Source organism: Calidris pugnax, unplaced genomic scaffold (assembly GCF_001431845.1).
Source record: "Calidris pugnax isolate Ruff unplaced genomic scaffold, ASM143184v1 scaffold91, whole genome shotgun sequence".
In the NCBI taxonomy this organism is placed as follows: domain Eukaryota; kingdom Metazoa; phylum Chordata; class Aves; order Charadriiformes; family Scolopacidae; genus Calidris; species Calidris pugnax.
The window spans coordinates 1,977,242-1,996,624 of record NW_015090898.1 but is presented as its reverse complement, the minus strand read 5'-3'; the positions used below and the strand labels follow the sequence as shown (position 1 = coordinate 1,996,624).

General features: G+C 53.4%; 1 protein-coding gene across 1 annotated transcript in view; it reads right to left on the bottom strand.

The window, feature by feature from the left end:
- LAMB3 (laminin subunit beta 3) overlaps window positions 1-16,588 on the bottom strand; it is a 31,169-nt gene extending 14,581 nt beyond the window's left edge. Inside the window, exons 1-11 of the mRNA XM_014948580.1 lie at window positions 16,466-16,588; window positions 15,590-15,817; window positions 14,775-14,839; window positions 14,130-14,284; window positions 3,896-4,010; window positions 3,706-3,779; window positions 2,951-3,133; window positions 2,490-2,553; window positions 1,436-1,611; window positions 624-744; window positions 47-235 (exon numbers count right to left, since the gene is read on the bottom strand). Coding sequence (XP_014804066.1) covers window positions 47-235; window positions 624-744; window positions 1,436-1,611; window positions 2,490-2,553; window positions 2,951-3,133; window positions 3,706-3,779; window positions 3,896-4,010; window positions 14,130-14,284; window positions 14,775-14,823 — 1,126 coding nt within the window. The 5' untranslated portion in view covers window positions 14,824-14,839; window positions 15,590-15,817; window positions 16,466-16,588. The remainder of the gene's footprint in view (window positions 1-46; window positions 236-623; window positions 745-1,435; window positions 1,612-2,489; window positions 2,554-2,950; window positions 3,134-3,705; window positions 3,780-3,895; window positions 4,011-14,129; window positions 14,285-14,774; window positions 14,840-15,589; window positions 15,818-16,465) is intronic.
- Between the last annotated feature and the right edge of the window lie 2,795 nt (window positions 16,589-19,383).

The following is a 19,383-nucleotide window of genomic DNA, read 5'->3' as shown; positions in this document are numbered from 1 at the left end:
GGGGGGGCCAGCAAGGGGGGCTAGAGGGGGGTAACTGTGCACTCACGGAGACAGGCTTCAGGATGGGCGAGATCATGCCGCTGGTTGCGAAAATAGTTAGTTTTGCAGCGCTCACAGTGGTTGCCTTCAGTGTTGTGCTGGCAGTTGTCACAGACACCCCCGCTCGCCCCCCCGCTGGCACGGTACAGCTCCGGGTCGAAGTGGCACGAGGACGAGTGACCGTTGCAGTTACACCCTAGAAAACCCCCCAAAAAAGGCCCAGGTAGTGCTGGAACCACGCAAACCCCTCCGGCAGCGGCGGCTGCGGCACTAGATGGTGCCCGAGTCCCCTGTGTGACAGTGACACCCACTGACCGCCCCAGGACCCAGCTGCCACCCCATGGGCAGCGTGGCTGAGTGCTGGGGCAGCCCATGAGCCCAGGGCATCACCCAAACCACAGCCCTGAGGAGCAAAGCCCACCCTGAAAACCTCCTGGGTGCCTTTTACACCCGTGTTAGCATCCAGCCCCGCCAAAGCGCCCGGGTAAGAGGTCTCTGAGCTCTCTCCCGGTACCATCGCTCATGGTTGGGGAGGATTTAGGAAAAGCCTCAGGAAAAGGAAAGGGGAAAGGCACTCTCCATACTCTGGCACTCGTGGGGGTCGTTGTCCTCCGCGGGTGCCCAGGGCCGGTCGTTGAAGAGGGCGGCGCAGCGGTCGCAGTGGGGACCGGCGGTGTTGTGCTGACACACACAGTGCCCGTGGACCTGCTGCAGAGACAAGGCTCTAAAACATCTTCTCCAGGATGGCAGCTGCTCAGTTCAGAGCTTCATCCTCCTGATGCCTTTTCTGAACAGCCCCAGCCTGCTCCTGCCCCACACAGCCCCCACTCCCCGCAAAGAGACAAAGCTCCAGCACCCAAAAGCGCTCCCCTGGGCCAGGGACAGGCTGCTCCTCACCCACAGCAATTCCCACCACCTCTCCCACCCACCTGGGGAAAATCCAGGTCAAAAACTGACAAGCATAAACTGGGGACAAGAGAATCCCATGACAGCAAACAACCTGTGCTGGCAAATCCTCCTGGGTGTGAAGGAGCCTGTGGAAACCTTCTGCCTGTTCCCCACCCAGCCCAGAGACCCAGTGCTGGTGGGAGCAGCTCCCCCAGAGCACCCCGCGGCCGCTGAGCTTTGCAAGTCCTTATAAAGCCCCTCCACCTTCTTCCCAACACAAAAAGGGGGTTTACATGGGGGTATTACAGGCTGCTGTCTCACAGCCACCACCCCACTGCTGCAGGCAAAACAGGGCATCATTTCCCCAAATTACAAGTGGCCTCTGGCAAGGGAAGGACTCCCACACCCCATTGCTGCTCATCCCAGCCAAAGAGCACCCCTGGGCGTGTAGTGGAGCCTGATAGCACAGAGCTCATCTTTAGGTTTTTGGCTTCACCCCGATGCTCACCGTGGCCTGTGGGTCTCCCAAAGGGGCGCAGCGGTCGGCATGTCCGTGGCAGAAGCAGCTCCCCAGCACCCGCATCTCGGTGACGGCGTAGAAGGTGCTGGGCGCGTGGTAGCCCTGGCGCACGATGTGGGGGAGCCCGGTGAAGTTGATCCGCAGGTTGGTGAAGGGGCCCAGCTCTGTTGGGGAGGGAGGAGAGGGAGTGAGGGGGCAGCAGGCACCCGGCGCTGGACACAGAGGTAATGATAGGACAAGGGGAAATGGTTTTAAATTGGAAGAAAAAAGATTCAGGTTAGATCTCAGGAAGAAATTTTTTACTCTGAGGGTGGTGAGACACTGGAACAGGTTGCCCAGGGAAGTTGTGGCTGCCCCATCCTTGGAGGGGTTCAAGGCCAGGCTGGATGGGGCCTTGAGCAACCTGCTCTAGTGGGAGGTGTCCCTGCCCAGGGCAGGGGGGTTGGAACTAGATGATCTTTGAGGTCCCTTCCAACCCAAACCATTCTGTGATTCTATGATCACGATTCATTGAGGTCCCTTCCAACCCAAACCATTCTATGATTCTATGATCACGATGCACGTGGAGGGCTCGGAGCAAGAGATGGAGGCACCAGCACCAAGAGCAGCAGCTGAGTCACCAGCACAGACCAAACGCTGCTCCTTGACACATCGAGGTGCCAGAGCAGCAGCCAAACACGCAGCTCGAGGCCTTGTTTGCCAAGGACCTGCTCCCCCGGGGTTACCCAGGCCCAGAGCTCTCCATCACGTGTAGAAAGAACCACAAGGTGCATCATCTCCCTCTCCCTTTCTCAGATATAAGGGGCCGTAGAGCTCTCCATCACGTGTAGAAAGAACCACGAGGTGCATCATCCCCCTCTCCCTTTCTCAGATATAAGAGGCCTACCCAGGCCCAGAGCTCTCCATCACGTGTAGAAAGAACCACAAGGTGCATCATCTCCCTCTCCCTTTCTCAGATATAAGGGGCCGTTCAGAATCACAGAATCACAGAATTATCTAGGCTGGAAGAGACCCTCGGGATCATCCAGTCCAGTTCACTTACTATCGATGGCCTGGCTGTAAGAGGTTGTGATGGTAGAAGCCAGGTCTTGGACACTGAATTTCACCTGAGAAGGAAAAAAGAAAAGTTAAAAAGCAGGGAACAGAAGGTGTTTCCTTCTCACACTCTGGGAAGTATGTGCTCTGGACCTGCCTCTGCAGAACATCACTCAACACAGGGAAAAGGCTTCAGAGTTGCAGAGGATTTTGCAGAAAGACCAACATAACACTTCCCCTGGCACGAAGCAGCGAGGGCTTTCCTCCCAGAGGAGCAAAAATCCTCCTAAGAACTCCCCTGGATCCCTCCCAGGCTCCATCCCTCACCAGGTGTAACACGTGTAAAAGATTTCCAGCCCACCACGTGTCCCAGCAGCCTTGCTCAGGCCACGTGCCCCCAACCTAGGGTGACAGAGGGGATAATGGCCATGTGGGGGGGTCCCTGCCACAAAACCCCACAAATCCTACCTTGCCCCCGTGCAAAGGGTAGCCCTGCAGCACCTGGCACCGAGCGTCCTCCCAGCTCTCGGGGGAGCCCTGGGGGATGTGGGGGAAGGTGGTGGCACAGTCAGAGGCCAGGTACTGGTACACCTCCCAGGTCTTGCCGAAGTCAGTGGAGCGCTCGATCAGCATTGCAGTGGGCAGTGGTGACTGCAGAGCAGGGAAAGAGGCACATCTGTAACATGGTACATACCCCAGCCGTGGGGATGTCTCCCCTCCTCCTCCCACCAGGCTCAGGTCTCCGCAGGCTGCTGGAGCAGCTCCCTTCCCTCCCCCTCAACAACAACTTCTGGGTCTCCCCTGCCCCTGGGGCAGCCCCACACTCACAGCCACAAAGTGTGCGTCTGCACCAAGATTTCTGGGCAGATAGACGTGGGATGGGAACCCACCACCCTGCTCTGCTCCTCCCAAACGCCCAAGGGAATGGCCATGCAAACAAGGAAAATGGGGAGATGGAGGCACAATCTCTGGCATCCTTCGGATTGGGAAGGGAGGGAGCTGTGTGCCTACGTCCCCACATCAGTGGGGTCCATCCACCACCCTGCTCTGCTCCTCCCAAACGCCCAAGGGAATGGCCATGCAAACAAGGAAAATGGGGAGATGGAGGCACAATCTCTGGCATCCTTCGGATTGGGAAGGGAGGGAGCTGTGTGCCTACATCCCCATGGGCCCATCCACCATCATGTGTGACCTCCTCGCGAGCCCGGATGATGCACACAAACCCTGAAGTGAAGCAGGATGCTGCTGAGCTGGAACGTCTGGTCCAGGTCCAGCTGCAGAGAGACGCGCTCAATGCCTGTGGGCGCAGAGAGGCAGCTTCAGAGGTGCAGAAGGTGGACTTTAGGAAAATAACCCTCTCAGGCTGCCCGAGCCAGGGTCCCGGGGGAGCCCAACGTGCCCGGTGGTACTCACCATTCTGGGACTGCCACCAGCGCGCGTGCCCGGCGGAGGAGAGGACGTTCTCCACACGGTGGCCGTTGTAGGAGTGTGGCAGCCGTGAGTCGCACCGGCAGCACTTCACACTCCACTGGAAGAGAAAGGGTGGTTGGAAGTGACCATCCCGGCTGGGCTGGAGGGAAGGACCCTGCTGGAGAGGGGACCCCAGCCAGCAGGGACTCACCCGGGAACAAACACCATCAGGGAAGCTGGTTTATTAGAAATCTGAAGAACCACAATCAATAAGACGTGGAATCCCTGGAAGTGGTCAAGGCCAGGCTGGATGTGGCCTTGAGCAACCTGCTCTGGTGGGAGGTGTCCCTGCCCAGGGCAGGGGGGTTGGAACTCCATGGTCTTTGAGGTCCCTTCCAACCCAAACCATTCTGTGATTCTATGACTCTAAGACTAATGACACACAGGACTCAAGCAGTTGCCTTCACACCCCATTAAAAAGCACAATTCACGCTTTTATGGACTAAAAACTAAAACCTTTCAACTAAAACACATTTTTGGCAAACCATCAAGAATGCCTTTTTTTTTTTTTTTAAGCGAACCTCCAGTTTTCCACAATGACACCACTTGATAGAAAGCTCTTTTCAGGACCAGTTTTGCCTTTTCCACACAGCCGAGGGGCTGTTTGTTTTGGGTTCTCTCTCCTGCAGGGCCCCGGGCGATGCTCAGCCCCGCGCTCCCCGGGGGAGCGGAGCTGGGAGCAAACAGCGCAGCGGGTGAGGAGTCAGCGGGTGGGAAGTCGAGCAGCTCAAAGTTCAGCCCTTCACTTGAGCAAGTCATTCAAGGAGCAAACAGAGCTGTGGCACGGGGAACGCGGCGGGGACGGGGAAAAAAACAGGGTCCCCGAGGAGCAAACAAATACCCAAATTTTGACTAACCAAGCAACGCGCCGGGCAGCCACCGACATGAGGCCGCCGGGTGCGTGTGGCACATGAGGAGGCTCAGAAATGGGCAGAAAGCAGCAGGAAGGAGGTTGAGCAAGAGATGAGGAGCAGGGAAGGTCCGGACGTGGGCCCAGAGGTGGGCACGAGGTGGGCAAGCAGGCTGAGACCAGGGCCACCACAAACTGGGGGAGACACCCAGGTAGGACCAAGGTGGGGAGGGCAGGTCCCAGAGGGACGTTTAAATAGGAGGGGGTGACAGAGCCCCCAGCAGCATCCCACTGGATGGACCCTCTCCGTGTCCCCTAAGCACCCAGTACTGGCCACACAGAGCGGGGCTGCAGGGACCACTGTCCCAAAAGCAGAGTGACATGAAACATTTCAACTAGAAATTGAAGCTGTTGGTGGCCCCAGTAAAGTAGCCTCTGAAATGGAGCAGCAAAAAGCAGAAGTGACACGAAACATTTCAACTAGAAATTGAAGCTGTTGGTAGCCCCAGTAAAGTAGCCTCCAAAACGGAGCAGCGAGACACGAGCTTCACACCAACACATCCCAAAGCCCAAGAAATTGGGGAAGACCAAGAACAGTATTTGCCAGCAATGGCCGTGGCGGCACGGGGCTGGATGTCCCCGAAAGGTCATCTCCTGGGATTAAGAAGGGTTTCGGGGAGAGGAGGGATGTGTGTCTGGCACAAGGTCTAACAGGTGACCCCAAGAAGGACACAAGATACCCTGTGTGAGGGCTGGCAGCCCCTGGGGTGGCATCAAGTGACAGCAGAGGCATGGGCATGTTTGGGACCCCAGTGATGGGATCAGCTTTCAGCGGCGGAGCAGAGACATCGGGTGACAAGTGACAAGAAGCACTTTATATCCAGCTCTGTGCTAAAACCTCCCCATCTGATACTTCAACAAATGAGCCGATTCTGACCCAAACACAACCCTGCACAGGAGCTGGGGTGAGGTCTGTGCCTCAGGAAGGCAGCAGGAGGTGGTGGCCAGGAGGGCACGGTGGCACCATGACTTCTGGTTTTGCCTTTAAAAGACTAATTCACAATTTACACCTATTCCCTTACTCCTGAAATAGGCTCACCTAAGTCAGCTAAGTCTCTGATTTCCACAGAAAAGGACTCAGCTTCTTAAGAACTACCTTTTTTGGTTTTTAATTTAAAGAAGTTTACACCTATTCCCTTACTCCTGAAATAGGCTCACCTAAGTCAGCTAAGTCTCTGATTTCCTTACTCCTGAAATAGGCTCACCTAAGTCAGCCATTTCTACAGAAAAGGACTCAGCTTCTTAAGAACTACCTTTTTTATTTTTTAATTTAAATATAAAGTCATGGAAAACTTTGTGCAGAGGTATCTCTTTGCTTGTTCTCACCCAAAGCCACACAAGGTCAGGGCTGGCTTCAACCAGAAAGCTCTAACTGGTCCCACACCACTGTCCTCCCAGCCCCAGGAGCAGGTGGAACACGGTGAGGGGCAGGGATGGTGTTTGCTCCTGACAAAGCCCAGACCCGACTCCGCTCTGTCCCGGGACCTGGGAAGCTTTCAGCACTTGGGCAGATTTTGAGAAGAGATCCTCACTTAAACGGATCTGTTTCCATAACACTTTCCATAGTCTTTATGTTCTCTGTCTATAAATATCCCAGAACAGGAGTTGGCTAACTACAATATTTACAACAATATTGCAGAGTAAGCAAACAGAGAATTCAAAATATATAATCATGCAATTTCCCTGGCTCTACCAACTCCTCCTGGCTCTGCCAGGAAGAATCAGAAATCATGTAATCGGGTCCAGGCAGAAGAACTCATTTCAGATAATGACTATTAGCAGCAAATTGTCAGGAAGCTACAGGAATTATCCACAGAAATAATCTAGTCAACAATTCCCAATAATGATTAAACTTCACAACAGTTCTGACTGTGATTAGCAAAGGGAGAGGAAGGCTTTCTGCAAGGGGAAAGGTTAATCTCGGCTAAATTATTCATTAGGAGTGATTCATGCATACTTATTAGACCATTCACACAGCCAGAGACACGAGTGCCTTCTAGTAGCTCCAAATCCATGTTGGCAATGAAGCTGCAACACACTTAAAATGCGGTGCTAAAGAAAAATGAGGCTTAAAAACCTTCTGTGTGAGACAGACCCTCCCGGTGCAGCCCGGGGGCTGTGCTTGCTGCAAACCTCTTTGCCTATTTTTTTTTTCATTTTTTTTTTTCCCCTCCTCAGCTTTTTAATTAAGGCTAAAATTAACACTGGAAGCAAATTTCATTTCGCGTCCTTGGATCCAATTGTGAAACCCCTCTATTGCACAACCAGAGGATCTGCTATTACCGACGGTGACTATGTGTCTCAAAGTTCCTCGGGACAGAGGGAATTACCAAAAATGAGCATCCAGTGCCGGGCTGAGGGGAGATGCACCAAAAGCACACCTTTTCCCAGCTCTCCCCCCCTTTTACTGCCGGCGGGGCACCGAGCCGAGAGGGAATTACCAAAAATGAGCATCCAGTGCCGGGCTGAGGGGAGATGCACCAAGCACACACCTTTTCCCAGCTCTCCCTCTCTTTTACTGCCGGCGGGGCAGCAGAGCCAGGGCATCCCTGGGAGCTGGGCTTGCCAGGAACAGCCCAGGGCTACAGGACTACGTGAGGGCTGGAAATGAAGATGTCACGCTCTGAGCTGGGTCACCAGCCCCGGGGCAGCCCCAGCCCTGGTCGTCCTGCACGTCCTCCCCGCAGGCACCGAAGCCCCAGCCCAGAAGAGCATTGGGGACGTGTTTGAGGTGTGGGATGTGGGGCTGAGAAGGCCTGCAGGAAGGCAAAAGAAGTTGTAGGTCTGCACGAAAACCACTAACCGCCCCTCCGTGCCTCCAAGCTACTCTTAAGAGTCACCCAAAACACAGATTATAGAGGTTTGGAGATTAAAGGAAATTCCTTCCAACCATCAGAAAGGCTGTTATTTCAGGGGAAAGTCAGCGTGTTGAGAATGAACAGATCCATGTCTTAAAAATACATGGGTTGCTGCTCTGCTCCTGCTCTGACCTTGTGAACCACTTGCTGACCGGCCCCTCATGCCTCCCCGCTCACTCAGGGGCAGAAAACCACAAATGATTTGAAGCCGATGGACTCAGACCAAAGTATTTTAAGTAGCTCTCGCTGCCATTTTCATACGAGTAGAGAGCCCTTGAAATAAAACCTCCTGGCACAGGTGCCCAACCCGAAATAAACCGAAGCTATTCATCAGCAAAAATGGGAAGCTGCTTCTCTCCAGCCGTGAAACGAAGCCCTCTCCCCACCACCTCGAGCCCAGCCCCGTGCCAGCCCAGGGCACTGTGTCAGTCGGGCTCCTGGCACGCAGCCTCCCATACGGGAGCCTTGTGTGCTCTTGCACAATTAATATTGTATAGGGACAGGAATTACTCTTCCAAGTTTATTTGCGGACAATCTAGAAAGCAGTGGGAAGTTATATATATATATACACAGAGAGATTGAGGGTTATTAAGAAATAGGGTGGGCAGCAAGAATAAATTCCTTTAGGAACAAGGGCACCTGTTAAAGCTGAGTTATGCAATTCCTCATTCTGGCCCTTTTTCATTCCCTGTTTGGGGTCTTTTTCATTCCCTGTTAACACCAGCTGTAGGAGGTGGCTATGGCAGGCTCACAGAGCAGGGCTGCCCTGGCCTGGGAAGCACTCTGTACATTTTCCATAGGAAAATGGGGCAGACGTTACCCCGGGGTGTGTCGACGTGGTTAAACTTCTGAGGAGCCATCACCATTTGCTAAACTGGACGGTGCTTCAGCTTTGCAGACCAGATCTGTCTCTAACACCCTACGGCACATCTGTGCTCCAGCAGCGAGCTCTGAGGTCCTGCTCAAAACACAAATCGAGGGCTCTGACCTCAGTTTTACCAGTGACCCCCAAATTTAGAGGGGAGAGCAGGGAGAGGGGCGCAGGCACAAGTCAGACAAACATCCTGGGTGTGGGGTTTGAAGGAAATGCAGCTCGTTTTCTCCTCCTTAAAAACAAACACGTGGGTGCCTGTTTTCCTCACCCCATCTGTTCTCACATCATCTCCCTCCCCTCAGCGAAACTTCATTTAAAATCTGCCAGGATGCCAGTCTGCAAACCCATCGCTGGGGTCCTCCTGCCCCTGCATCTTGTCTGCGAGGGAATGACGTGATGTCTCCCAGCATATGTGTCGGTTTGCAGTCGTGCGGCAAAAAAATGATCCAGCGAGTGGAGGAGGAGGAGAAAAAAAAAATAATAATAATGGGAAATAGGCTTTTTCTTCTGCACGTTCACTGCAGGTAGGGACAGATCCCTGCAGGAAAGAGCAGGGTGTGTCTGAATGCCAGAATGAGATGAGATAAGCACAGAGAAGCAACCCCTGGTTGCCTGGTTGCTGTCCTACCTTCAACAGGTCGGGAATACAAATTATTCGATGCAAACACCTGGCACGATGAAGGAATACCCAAAACTAGAATTTCACTGAATTTCACTGAATTTTTAGAGTTGGAAGGGACCATAGAGATCATCTAGTCCAACTCCCCTGCCAAAGCAGGACCACCCAGAGCTTGTCAGAGCATGTTACTCAGGAGCATCCAGGCGGGTCTTGAAAATCTCCAAGGAAGGGGACTCCACACCCTCCCTGGGCAGCCTGTTGCAGGGCTCCGTCACCTTCACTGTGAAAAAGTTCTTCCTCATATTCAAGTGGAACCCTTTATGTTCCAACTTGTGCCCATTGCCCCTTGTCTTCTCACTGGCAACTACTGAAAAGAGTCTGGTTCCCTCCTCCCTCAGCCCACCCTTGAGAAGCCCTGCTTTGAGCCGGGGGCTGGATCTCCTGCGGTCCCATCCGACCACAGTTATTCCACGGTTTTGTGGATGCATTTTTCTGCACAAAAAACCCACTTGAGTTTGACAGATGACGTGGGTGTGAAAAGCCAATGAGCTGGGCGGCACAGGGGCTGTTCAGCTCCCCTGTCCCAACACGTCTGGGGCTGCCCAAGCCGCCGGCAGGCAGCAGGGTTTGGATCAGCACCGAGCTCCCTGACCGACTCCGGCAGGTGGGCAAGCAGATGTAACCATCAGCCGGTGGCAATAAGGCAGACAGAAGCATTAGTCTTGCACATCCTGCCTTTCGCAGACATTGGCCTGTATTTTTGGAAGCAGCCAAAAGACGACTCGGTGCCGAGACACGGTGGGGAGGGATGTACAGAGCAACCCTTGCCAGGCAGCTGCGACCATCCCTCAGCAGGAACAGGGATCCTCTGCCAGCCCAGCAGCTCTCCTGCCCCACTGCTCACACACCTCTCACAATAGCTCATTTAGGGATCAGGCTTCTCTGCTACCCCTCGTCTCCATTCCTACCTGAATGACCCCATGTCACCATGACACAGGGGGTGATAAAGGTGATTTCCACCCTTCATTCCTCATATAGAATCATAGAATTGCCCAGGCTGGAAGGGACCTCCAAAGGCCATCTAGTCCGACCCCCCCGCAGTCAGCAGGGACACCCCCAACTAGACCAGGTTGCCCAGGGCCTCGTCGAGCCTCTCCTTGAATATCTCCAGGGAAGGGGCCTCAACCACCTCCCTGGGCAACCTGTTCCAGTGCTCCACCACCCTCACAGTGAAGAACCCTCTCCTCATCTCCAGTCTAAATCTGTTCCCCTCCAGCTTGAAGCCATTGCCCCTCGTCCTGTCACTACAGGCCTTTCTAAACAGGCTCTCCCCAGCCTTCCTGTAGGCTCCCTTCAGGTACTGGAAGGCCGCTATTAGGTCTCCCCGGAGCCTCCTCTTCTTCAGGCTGAACAACCCCAGCTCCCTCAGCCTGTCCTCGTAGCAGGCCCTCCTCTGGACCCTCTCCATCAGGTCCATGTCCTTCTTATATTGAGGGCTCCAGACCTGCACACAATACTCCAGGTGAGGTCTCACCAGAGCAGAGTAAAGTGGCAGAATCACCTCTCTGGACCTGCTGGCAAGGCATCTTATATCCACCAGGTGCCCACGCAAGGCAGGTGAGAGAAGGCAGAAAATCTTGGACCTCAACAACATTTGAATATCCAAAGTCTCCCGGTGTCAGGGCGTGAGGACCCACATAGTCACCACACACACACAAACTGCTCCGCTGTGGGATGCAGGAACAGCAGCAACACGAGCTCAGGGACACCCAGCTTCACTCCTCTCCTGCCTGTTCTTTGGCAAAAGCTCTCACAGTGATGTGCAGGGCGCTTTGGGCTCTCTTCGAAATGAATAAAACATCTAGAAAAGTCTGTAGCTATTTTCTAGTTCTGAACACATCCAAGCTGAAAGCATTGCACGAGCCTTTTTTTTCTCTGGAGACATTCAAACCCCACCTGGACACGTTCCTGTGCAACCTGCTCTGGGTGGACCTGCTCTGGCAGGGGGTTGGACTAGATGATCTCCAGAGGTCCCTTCCAACCCCATATCATTCTGTGATTCTGTGATTCTGTGAGCCCACAGGAAAGAAATGCTCTCCCTCCAGAGAAGTGTTAATCTGGCCGGGTGTGAACACCCCAGGGCTTGGGTACCGCAGACAACCCAAGGCGAGCACAGCCCTGGGGAGCCAGGCCAGGGGACCAGGGACCTGCTAATCCGCCTGAAAGCCACACCAAGCCTTCTCCTGGCTAGAGCTGGGCAGCGAGAGCTGCTCCATATTCCTCTCAAAGCGCTGCACTTAGCAGTTAAATAAAGGGATGAGTTAACTGGGACTTGAATCACACCTCGGTCAATGAGAGTCTTTCCCCACACATCAGCGCCGTTACGACTCCAAATCCAGGCTCGCTTATTTTTCTCTTTTATTTTCAGTTTCCCTCCTGCTTTTTCCCTTTCCCTGCTGACTCCAACAGCCATTTCCCAAGCTCTAAGTGGTTTCCAAGCCTGACCATTGGTCTGCCTGGTTTCCACCCCCCGTCGCTTTTCTAATCGCCGCTGCCACCCCCTGCGCTATAAATGGCAATGCCGAGTGTCCCTCTTGGATTTCACTAGACTGAGCCTACAGCCAAGGAATGGAGCAATCAGTAGTGCAAAGTATAAAGGTTAGAGGGATCTGGAGCCGGAGCAGACAATGGAGCAGAGGCTGAAATCCATGTCCACAGTGAGTCACCCACCAGAATTGCAAAAGAGGGCCCTGGGACCAGCGTGGGCTGGTGGCCCAGCCAGACAGCCTGTGCCCGGCAGCCAGCGAGAGCAACCCCTCATCCCATGCCCTCTGCTGAGATTGCAAAACCCACTCCAAATTTGTACCTATTTGGCAACAAAACAAGAGCAAGACTTGTAACAAAAAAAAAACCCAACCTCCTAAGAGTCCATAAATTATATGTACTTAACGTTTTATGGGATGGGAATAGGAAAATTGAGTTCAGGGGATTATTTTTTGCCTAAATTAGGGAAGTAGAGAAAGGGAGGAATAAATTGGGAAATGCTCAACACATAGGGATTTCTCCTGCCAGAGACAGGAGCTGGTGGACTCAACACTCCCACTATGGCTGCACAACAGAAATAAGGGTCTTTGAGGAATTTGCTAGCAGGAGCGACGCACCTCTCCTTTCAGTACAGGAAAGGATCACATATACATCCTAAAGCTAGAATTGGAGAATCCAACTTAGCACATCCGTGTTAATTGTTCCATACCTGTTTTAACCCTGGTACTTGTAAGACAAGGTATAAGGAATATGAAAACTGAGTAGTTTGAGGACTAGAAGACTGCAGGAGATGGCTGCAGCCTTGCCCCCTGCCTTGTTCTGCAGCATCACCACCACACCTCGGACACTGATTCTGCACCAAACGGATCGTTTCTGCTCGAGGTACATCGCTGCCATCGGGGAGATGCCCAGTCCCCACTTCAAAGATTACAAATGATGCAGATGATCACAACTGAAGGCCCTTCAGAGTGACCTCTCAAGGGCAGGCGAAGGGAATAACTCGCCCATCACAGCCAGTGTTAGGACGACCAGCTCCATCAGGGTTTTGCAGACACTCACCTCCCATAGCACAAGGCCCCTCTTCGAGTAAAAGTCACTGTCAAAAGTCTATGTTAAGCGAGGATTTCAGAGGTACATTTACGTTCAGTTTTCCTCAAGCGTAAACAGAAATTGGGCAGAATCAGAAATTAAGTCAGAGCAAAAATAGCTGCTTGCTTTTTCCTGTCCACGGGCCACGAGCCGCAGCGGGGGTTTGCTGGGAGAGGAGCAAACGGCCCCATCCCTGGGAGCAGCAAAACAGCTCCCAGAAAGTGAGCAGGAGCCTGAAGGGAGGAAATGCCTGACCAGGACCGTCAGCCCTGAAAATGCCCTGGCACAGGGCAGAGCCCACAGCCAGCCCACAGCCAGCAGGACACGATGCTCGTGCCCATCCATGCCAGGGAGCTGCCCCAGTTCCACACCAACCAGCAGCTCCCAGTCACCCCCGAGCCCACAGAGGGGTGAAAATCTCTCCATCCCAGTGAGAGCACTGGCCCTGTAACACACACACACACACACACACACACACACACTTACTGCCACACCTTGGCCTTCAACTCGAAAGGAATTAAAAGCAGAAGAACGCTGACTCACTGGAGCTGGATTTCAGTGCAGAAAACACCGCCTCACTGGAGGGCTGCCATTTCCTCTCCTCTCCAGCATCTCTTCCAAGACCCTTTTTTGCCTGTCCTGCATTGAACCCATTCCCTTTCGGGCTCCTCCCGCAGCACTTACGGGGTTAACACTGCCAGAGCAACTTAGAAAGGCTTTAGGAAGCTCTCCCATCAGGGACATCACCCCTGGAGTTTTCAGCTCTGAGCTCAGGCAGATTTATCCTTAAACTCTTCCTCTGATTTGGTGGCAGGTTTGGAGCCTGGGAACCCGCAGCTGGCTGAAACGTTATCCTCCCCAGCACCATCTCCTGCCTCCGCACAACCAGCCTAATTGAAAACAGTTGTTCAGAAGCTTTTCCAAGTCTTTGTGAAAGACCTGAAATGTTCCCATTTTTGACAAGTGAAATATGAGCTTAGTTTATAACGAAAAAAGTCCAAGGACAGGAAGGCTTAGGATATTTTGAATGCAAAAGCTCCTGTTTTGCCTCCGGTGCTTCACACCAGAGCTTTGCTGCCTCTTCCCTTCCACCACCTTCGTGCTCAGCTCCTCTTCTCAACCATGGGGCTTGAGAGGACACCACAGATGGTGCAATGGCCCAGCAGGGTGGGAAGGGGGATAAATACCTGGAATAGGTTAAACACATCCCTGCACATGGGCGGGAAGGACAGGATGGGCAAAGGCATTAGCATCCCTAGGTGAGGTTTAGGAGGTGGACGTACCTCTCCGTGGGGCGTGCAGTAGGTCTCGGGCTTGGAGAGGCCACAGGTGGAGGATGCTCTGAGGTGGTGGGCTCGTCCCAGCAGGAGGTCTCCGGTGGGGGGGTAACAGGCTCCCTGGGAACAGGCTGGCTCTGCACCCACCCGCCACGGGGCAGCTGGAACAGCAGGAAAACAGGACTTGGGGCTGTGTCAGGGTGGCACACAGACATCAGCCAGCACGATGCTGCTCCTACAGCACACCAACTACAACCCTACACAAGGCACATGCTAAAAGGACAAAGGTATTCTGCCCCTGAATTATCTTTATTTCTATTAAGAAAAAGGCACTTTTGAAGTGCTTTGTACTAACAGATATTTCTGAAAATCTCCTTAGCCATGACCCCAGTGTCAGGGCTGCAGGGATGCTCAGTTCCTTGCCTATCACACTGAAGAGCCCTGTGTGCTGTCCCCTGGTCACCTATACATCCAGCCCTATAGCCCAGAGAACAGAGAGCAGCCTTTGGCCACACACCAGCACTATTATCCAATACCATTCTCCCAGCTGCTGTCATAATACTGGTACCAACACAAAGCTTACATTAGCAGCGTTTCTATTCAGTCACCTTCCCCTGTATCCCTTTAGACACACCGTATGGAGAACCTTACCCAGGAGGACAAATAATGCCCATGGCCAAAGCTGGCAGCGAGACTCCATCCTGCCAGGGACACACCTAGGGAAGAATTTGCAGCATGAGCTAAAACGAGCAGAAAATGCCAGGCTAAAGCTCAGTCCAGGTCCTTCCCATTCCCTCTCAGTTCACAGGGAGATAATTTTAATCGATCTCCAACAGAATAACATGGGTGACAAATCAAGAATAACGAAGAGCAAAACCAGATGCTCAGACTGTGTATGTTTTTGACGTACACAGAATCCCAGCTTTTCATCTAACTCGGGGAGCGTGCACAAGTTTCTCCTGCAGCGTGTGATTGCCCTCTTCCCCCAGATTCTCTCTCTGGATCGCTGTGTTATTGCTGGGGTGAAACCACAGGTACCAGCACGACACCCCACTCTCAGCAGAGCTGTGATTCCCAACTGCCCAGCTCCCTGGGGACGTGGAGAAGCCACAGCCCCAGCACCACGATCCGGGGTGGGCAGGGAGCCAGGTCACAATGTGTGGCTAGAAATGATGCCCTGAGGAGTGTGAACACACATACACACACACACACACACCCCCAACCCCCCCCAGCCACCTCTTCCCCGCACGCTGCACCTTCTCCCCTCCAGCCCCACCCTTTGCCCTGCGTTTCCCAGAATCGATTCCAGATCAAAACTCGCCAGCGCACGCGATGGCCCCGAGTCTTCTTCTATGAAAAGAAAAAAAACCTGTAAAAACCTCTGCAGAACACGTGTCTCCGGCAGGGTCCCCGCGGGGAAGCCCTGCAGGAGAGCCCAGGGGAGGCAGAGCTGCCTGAGACCTCACCTGCCCTCTTCCCTGCGTGGCTGGGAGCACCGTCCCCGGTCCCCACGATGTCCCCGGGGTGTCCCTGGTCCCTGTGGTGTCCCTGGTCCCCGTGGTGTCCCCAACTCACAGTGAGGGCTTCCTCCCCGTGCTTCAGTTGCCGATCTGCCACCTCAGGAGCCCTCTGAGTGCCGTCTCTCTCCTCTCCTGGCTTTTAACAGGCAGTGCCTCACCTGGGAGAGAAGGTGCCTGTGGGTGCAGTAATGATAAAGGGAGTGATTCAGGGATCTTCAGACATACACACCCAGTTACTGTACAACTCCCCGCTGGTGTCAGCTCCGAGACAGGGCACACGGCCACAAACACAAATCACTTTGGGGGAGGATGACGGCAGCGTGAAGCAGCTGCTCTGCAGGGAACCGGCAAGTGGAAGCCCGTCTGTAGGTAGCCCCACCAGGACGTCACCCAGCTCCCTCCAGAGCTGCACGGCTTGGGGTCGGGGCCGTGTCCCCAGCATCTGCCCACCCTCTCCAACAGGTTCTGCATGTCATGCTCGGCATCACGATGTCAAGGCAGTGCCTCTATCAGCACCTCAGCTCCATCAGTTAATGCCTAATTCAGGACATCCACATGAGTTATCATCACACAGGGCATTCACATCTCAGACCAGCCTGAATGCCACCTCGAGTCGCAGCGATGGGGACTGACGGGTTGGCTGCGTTTCAGCTAAAACACAGGTTTTCGCCCTCAGAAAAACCTGCACTGAGCCTTTTCCATCCACTTCACTGAAACGACCCCAAAATCACGTTCCTCTCCCGCACTGGCCAGGGGCTCAGCAGACCATGCCAGAAGACGTGGATCTTGGCTCCCGTGGCTTTGGCCATGTGTGGTACCTACCTCCCGTCCCCACTGAGCGACACGGGGCCGTGCAGGCTGAGGATGAGGAGCCCAGAGAAAGGATATACACAGAGCTAGAGGGGAAAAAATAAAATATTGTCCCTAAGGCTACGGTATGTGAAAGATTGGCTGAGCTTCCGCCCGCGCCGAGGCGTGCCCGCTGCTGGGAGTGCCTGCCCTCACCCCGCTGCTGCTCAGCAATGCAGTAACACCACATTCCTGTTGTTGAGCCTCCTCCCCGTCTCACCTGGCAGCAGAAGGGAAATGGGAAGAAACACTGGAATGTTTTACAGAGGAAGAGAGAGCCGAGACGTGCCACGAGCTGCCCACTCCAGCACTGGCCAGGGGCTCAGCAGACCATGCCAGAAGACGTGGATCTTGGCTCCCGTGGCTTTGGCCATGTGTGGTACCTACCTCCCGTCCCCACTGAGCGACACGGGGCCGTGCAGGCTGAGGATGAGGAGCCCAGAGAAAGGATATACACAGAGCTAGAGGGGAAAAAATAAAATATTGTCCCTAAGGCTACGGTATGTGAAAGATTGGCTGAGCTTCCGCCCGCGCCGAGGCGTGCCCGCTGCTGGGAGTGCCTGCCCTCACCCCGCTGCTGCTCAGCAATGCAGTAACACCACATTCCTGTTGTTGAGCCTCCTCCCCGTCTCACCTGGCAGCAGAAGGGAAATGGGAAGAAACACTGGAATGTTTTACAGAGGAAGAGAGAGCCGAGACGTGCCACGAGCTGCCCACTCCATTCCTGGCTGTGAGAGGAGTCTCGTCCAGTGAAGCTCAAACCACCTTCTGTCCTGCTGTCAGCTGGGACAGAGTTAATTCTAGTGGCCACCGTGTTTTACATTCAGTACCAGACTAATGCTGATAACACATATTGTTTTGGTTGTTGCCAGGTGATGTTTACATTAGTCAAGGACTTTCTCAGCTTCCCACAGGAGCTGAGCAGTGGCACAGAGAGGCCAAAGGAATATTCCCTACCATACACATCATGCTCAGGATATAAATGGGGGCTGCCCGGGGGGTTCCCACAGGAGCTGAGCAGTGGCACAGAGAGGCCAAAGGAATAGTCCCTACCATACACGTCATGCTCAGGATATAAATGGGGGCTGCCTGGCGGGCAGGAATCTGTGATCAGTGCTTGGGATGGGATGGGCAACCCACCATCGGGTAGTGAGAGCTACTTGTGTTCTGTCACTTTACTTTGAGGATGGGCAACCCACCATCGGGTAGTGAGAGATACTTATGTTCTATCATTTTACTTTGAATATTCTTTTACTATTATTATTATTTTCCCCTTCTGTTCCTGTTCTTATTAAAAGGTCTTTATCTCAACCCATAAGATTTGGGCTTTTTCCCCTGCTCTTTTTCTCCCTCTTCTCCCTCCCCTACTGGGGATGGGGTTGGGGGGTGAGTGTGGTCCCAGTTGCTGGCTGAGGTTAAACCCCGACACTACCCAGGCTCTGCCAAAAATCATAGAATCATAGAATCATAGAATGGTCTAGGTTGGAAGAGACCCTTGGGATCATCGAGTCCAACCATCTCCCCTACTCTACAAAGTCCTCCCCTACACCATGTCCCTCAGCACTGCATCTAAACGGCCCTTAAACACAGCCAGGGATGGGGACTCCCCCCCCTCCCTGGGCAGCCTGTTCCAATGCCCGACCACTCTTTCAGTGAAAAATTCCTTCCTAATGTTCAATCTAAACCTACCCTGTTGGAGCTTGAAGCCATTGATGCTTGAATCGCATCAAACTCCCTAGCTTCCTCCTCTGGTGGGGTGTCCCTGCTGGAGAAGGCAAAGGAGAGGAAGGTCTGACCAATTTGGGTTTCTGGTGGTGGTGGACGTGGCATTCCTGCAAGCTGTGGCTAAACATCTGCTCGCTGGGTGCCTGCTCTGCCTGGTTTAAAGCCATCCCCCACAGCACTGGTAGGCAAACTGGGAGGCTGAAGCTGCCCTTGGGAAGACTGTAAATGCCACCTATGGATCCTGCCAGAGCCAGTCATGCTGAGCATCAATATATTCTGAAATGGTGCTGCTCCCCCCCCATTACTGTGAAGCACAGGACACTGCCATTCTGCCACACAAACAAGGGGAGGGCTGGAAAATACTCCCTCAACCACAAGCTGGTCAAATGAATTATCCAAAATACCCTGATCCATCCTTTCCTCCTCCAGCCTGTCCCAGTGACTTGCCAAAGCAAGGTTAACCAGCACCTGGAATTTCAGGTGATACAAATGCAAACAACAGAGGTGAGGAATAGTCTCATTTACAGAATAAAATGCCACCTATGGATCCTGCCAGAGCCAGTCATGCTGAGCATCAATATATTCTGAAATGGTGCTGCTCCCCCCCCATTACTGTGAAGCACAGGACACTGCCATTCTGCCACACAAACAAGGGTAGGGCTGGAAAATGCTCCCTCAACCACAAGCTGGTCAAATGAATTATCCAAAATACCCTGATCCATCCCTTCCTCCTCCAGCCTGTCCCAGTGACTTGCCAAAGCAAGGTTAACCAGCACCTGGAATTTCAGGTGATACAAATGCAAACAACAGAGGTGAGGAATAGTCTCATTTACAGAATATCTGCTGCAAATCAATAAAAACACAGAAGAAGTGGCTGTGATCAGTTGGGTGCTCAGGGACCCAGACAGGGAGGCTCAAACGCTGCTCCAGGCTGTTGTTGATGAGACACATCAAGACAGCAGGGCTGGCTACATCCAGAGGAGACATAATGGCAAAAAAGCACTACAAAAATTAAAACGTAATTGTTGGAGCAATCCTCTGTGATCAGCAAGAGGGAAAAGGAAGATGCTCCCAGGACTTCCATCCCCTTTTCAGTTTGGCCCACGGCTGCGCCAGTCTGTGCTGTGTCAGAGCCTCGGAGGGCTGGGTAAGGCCATTCCCTGGAA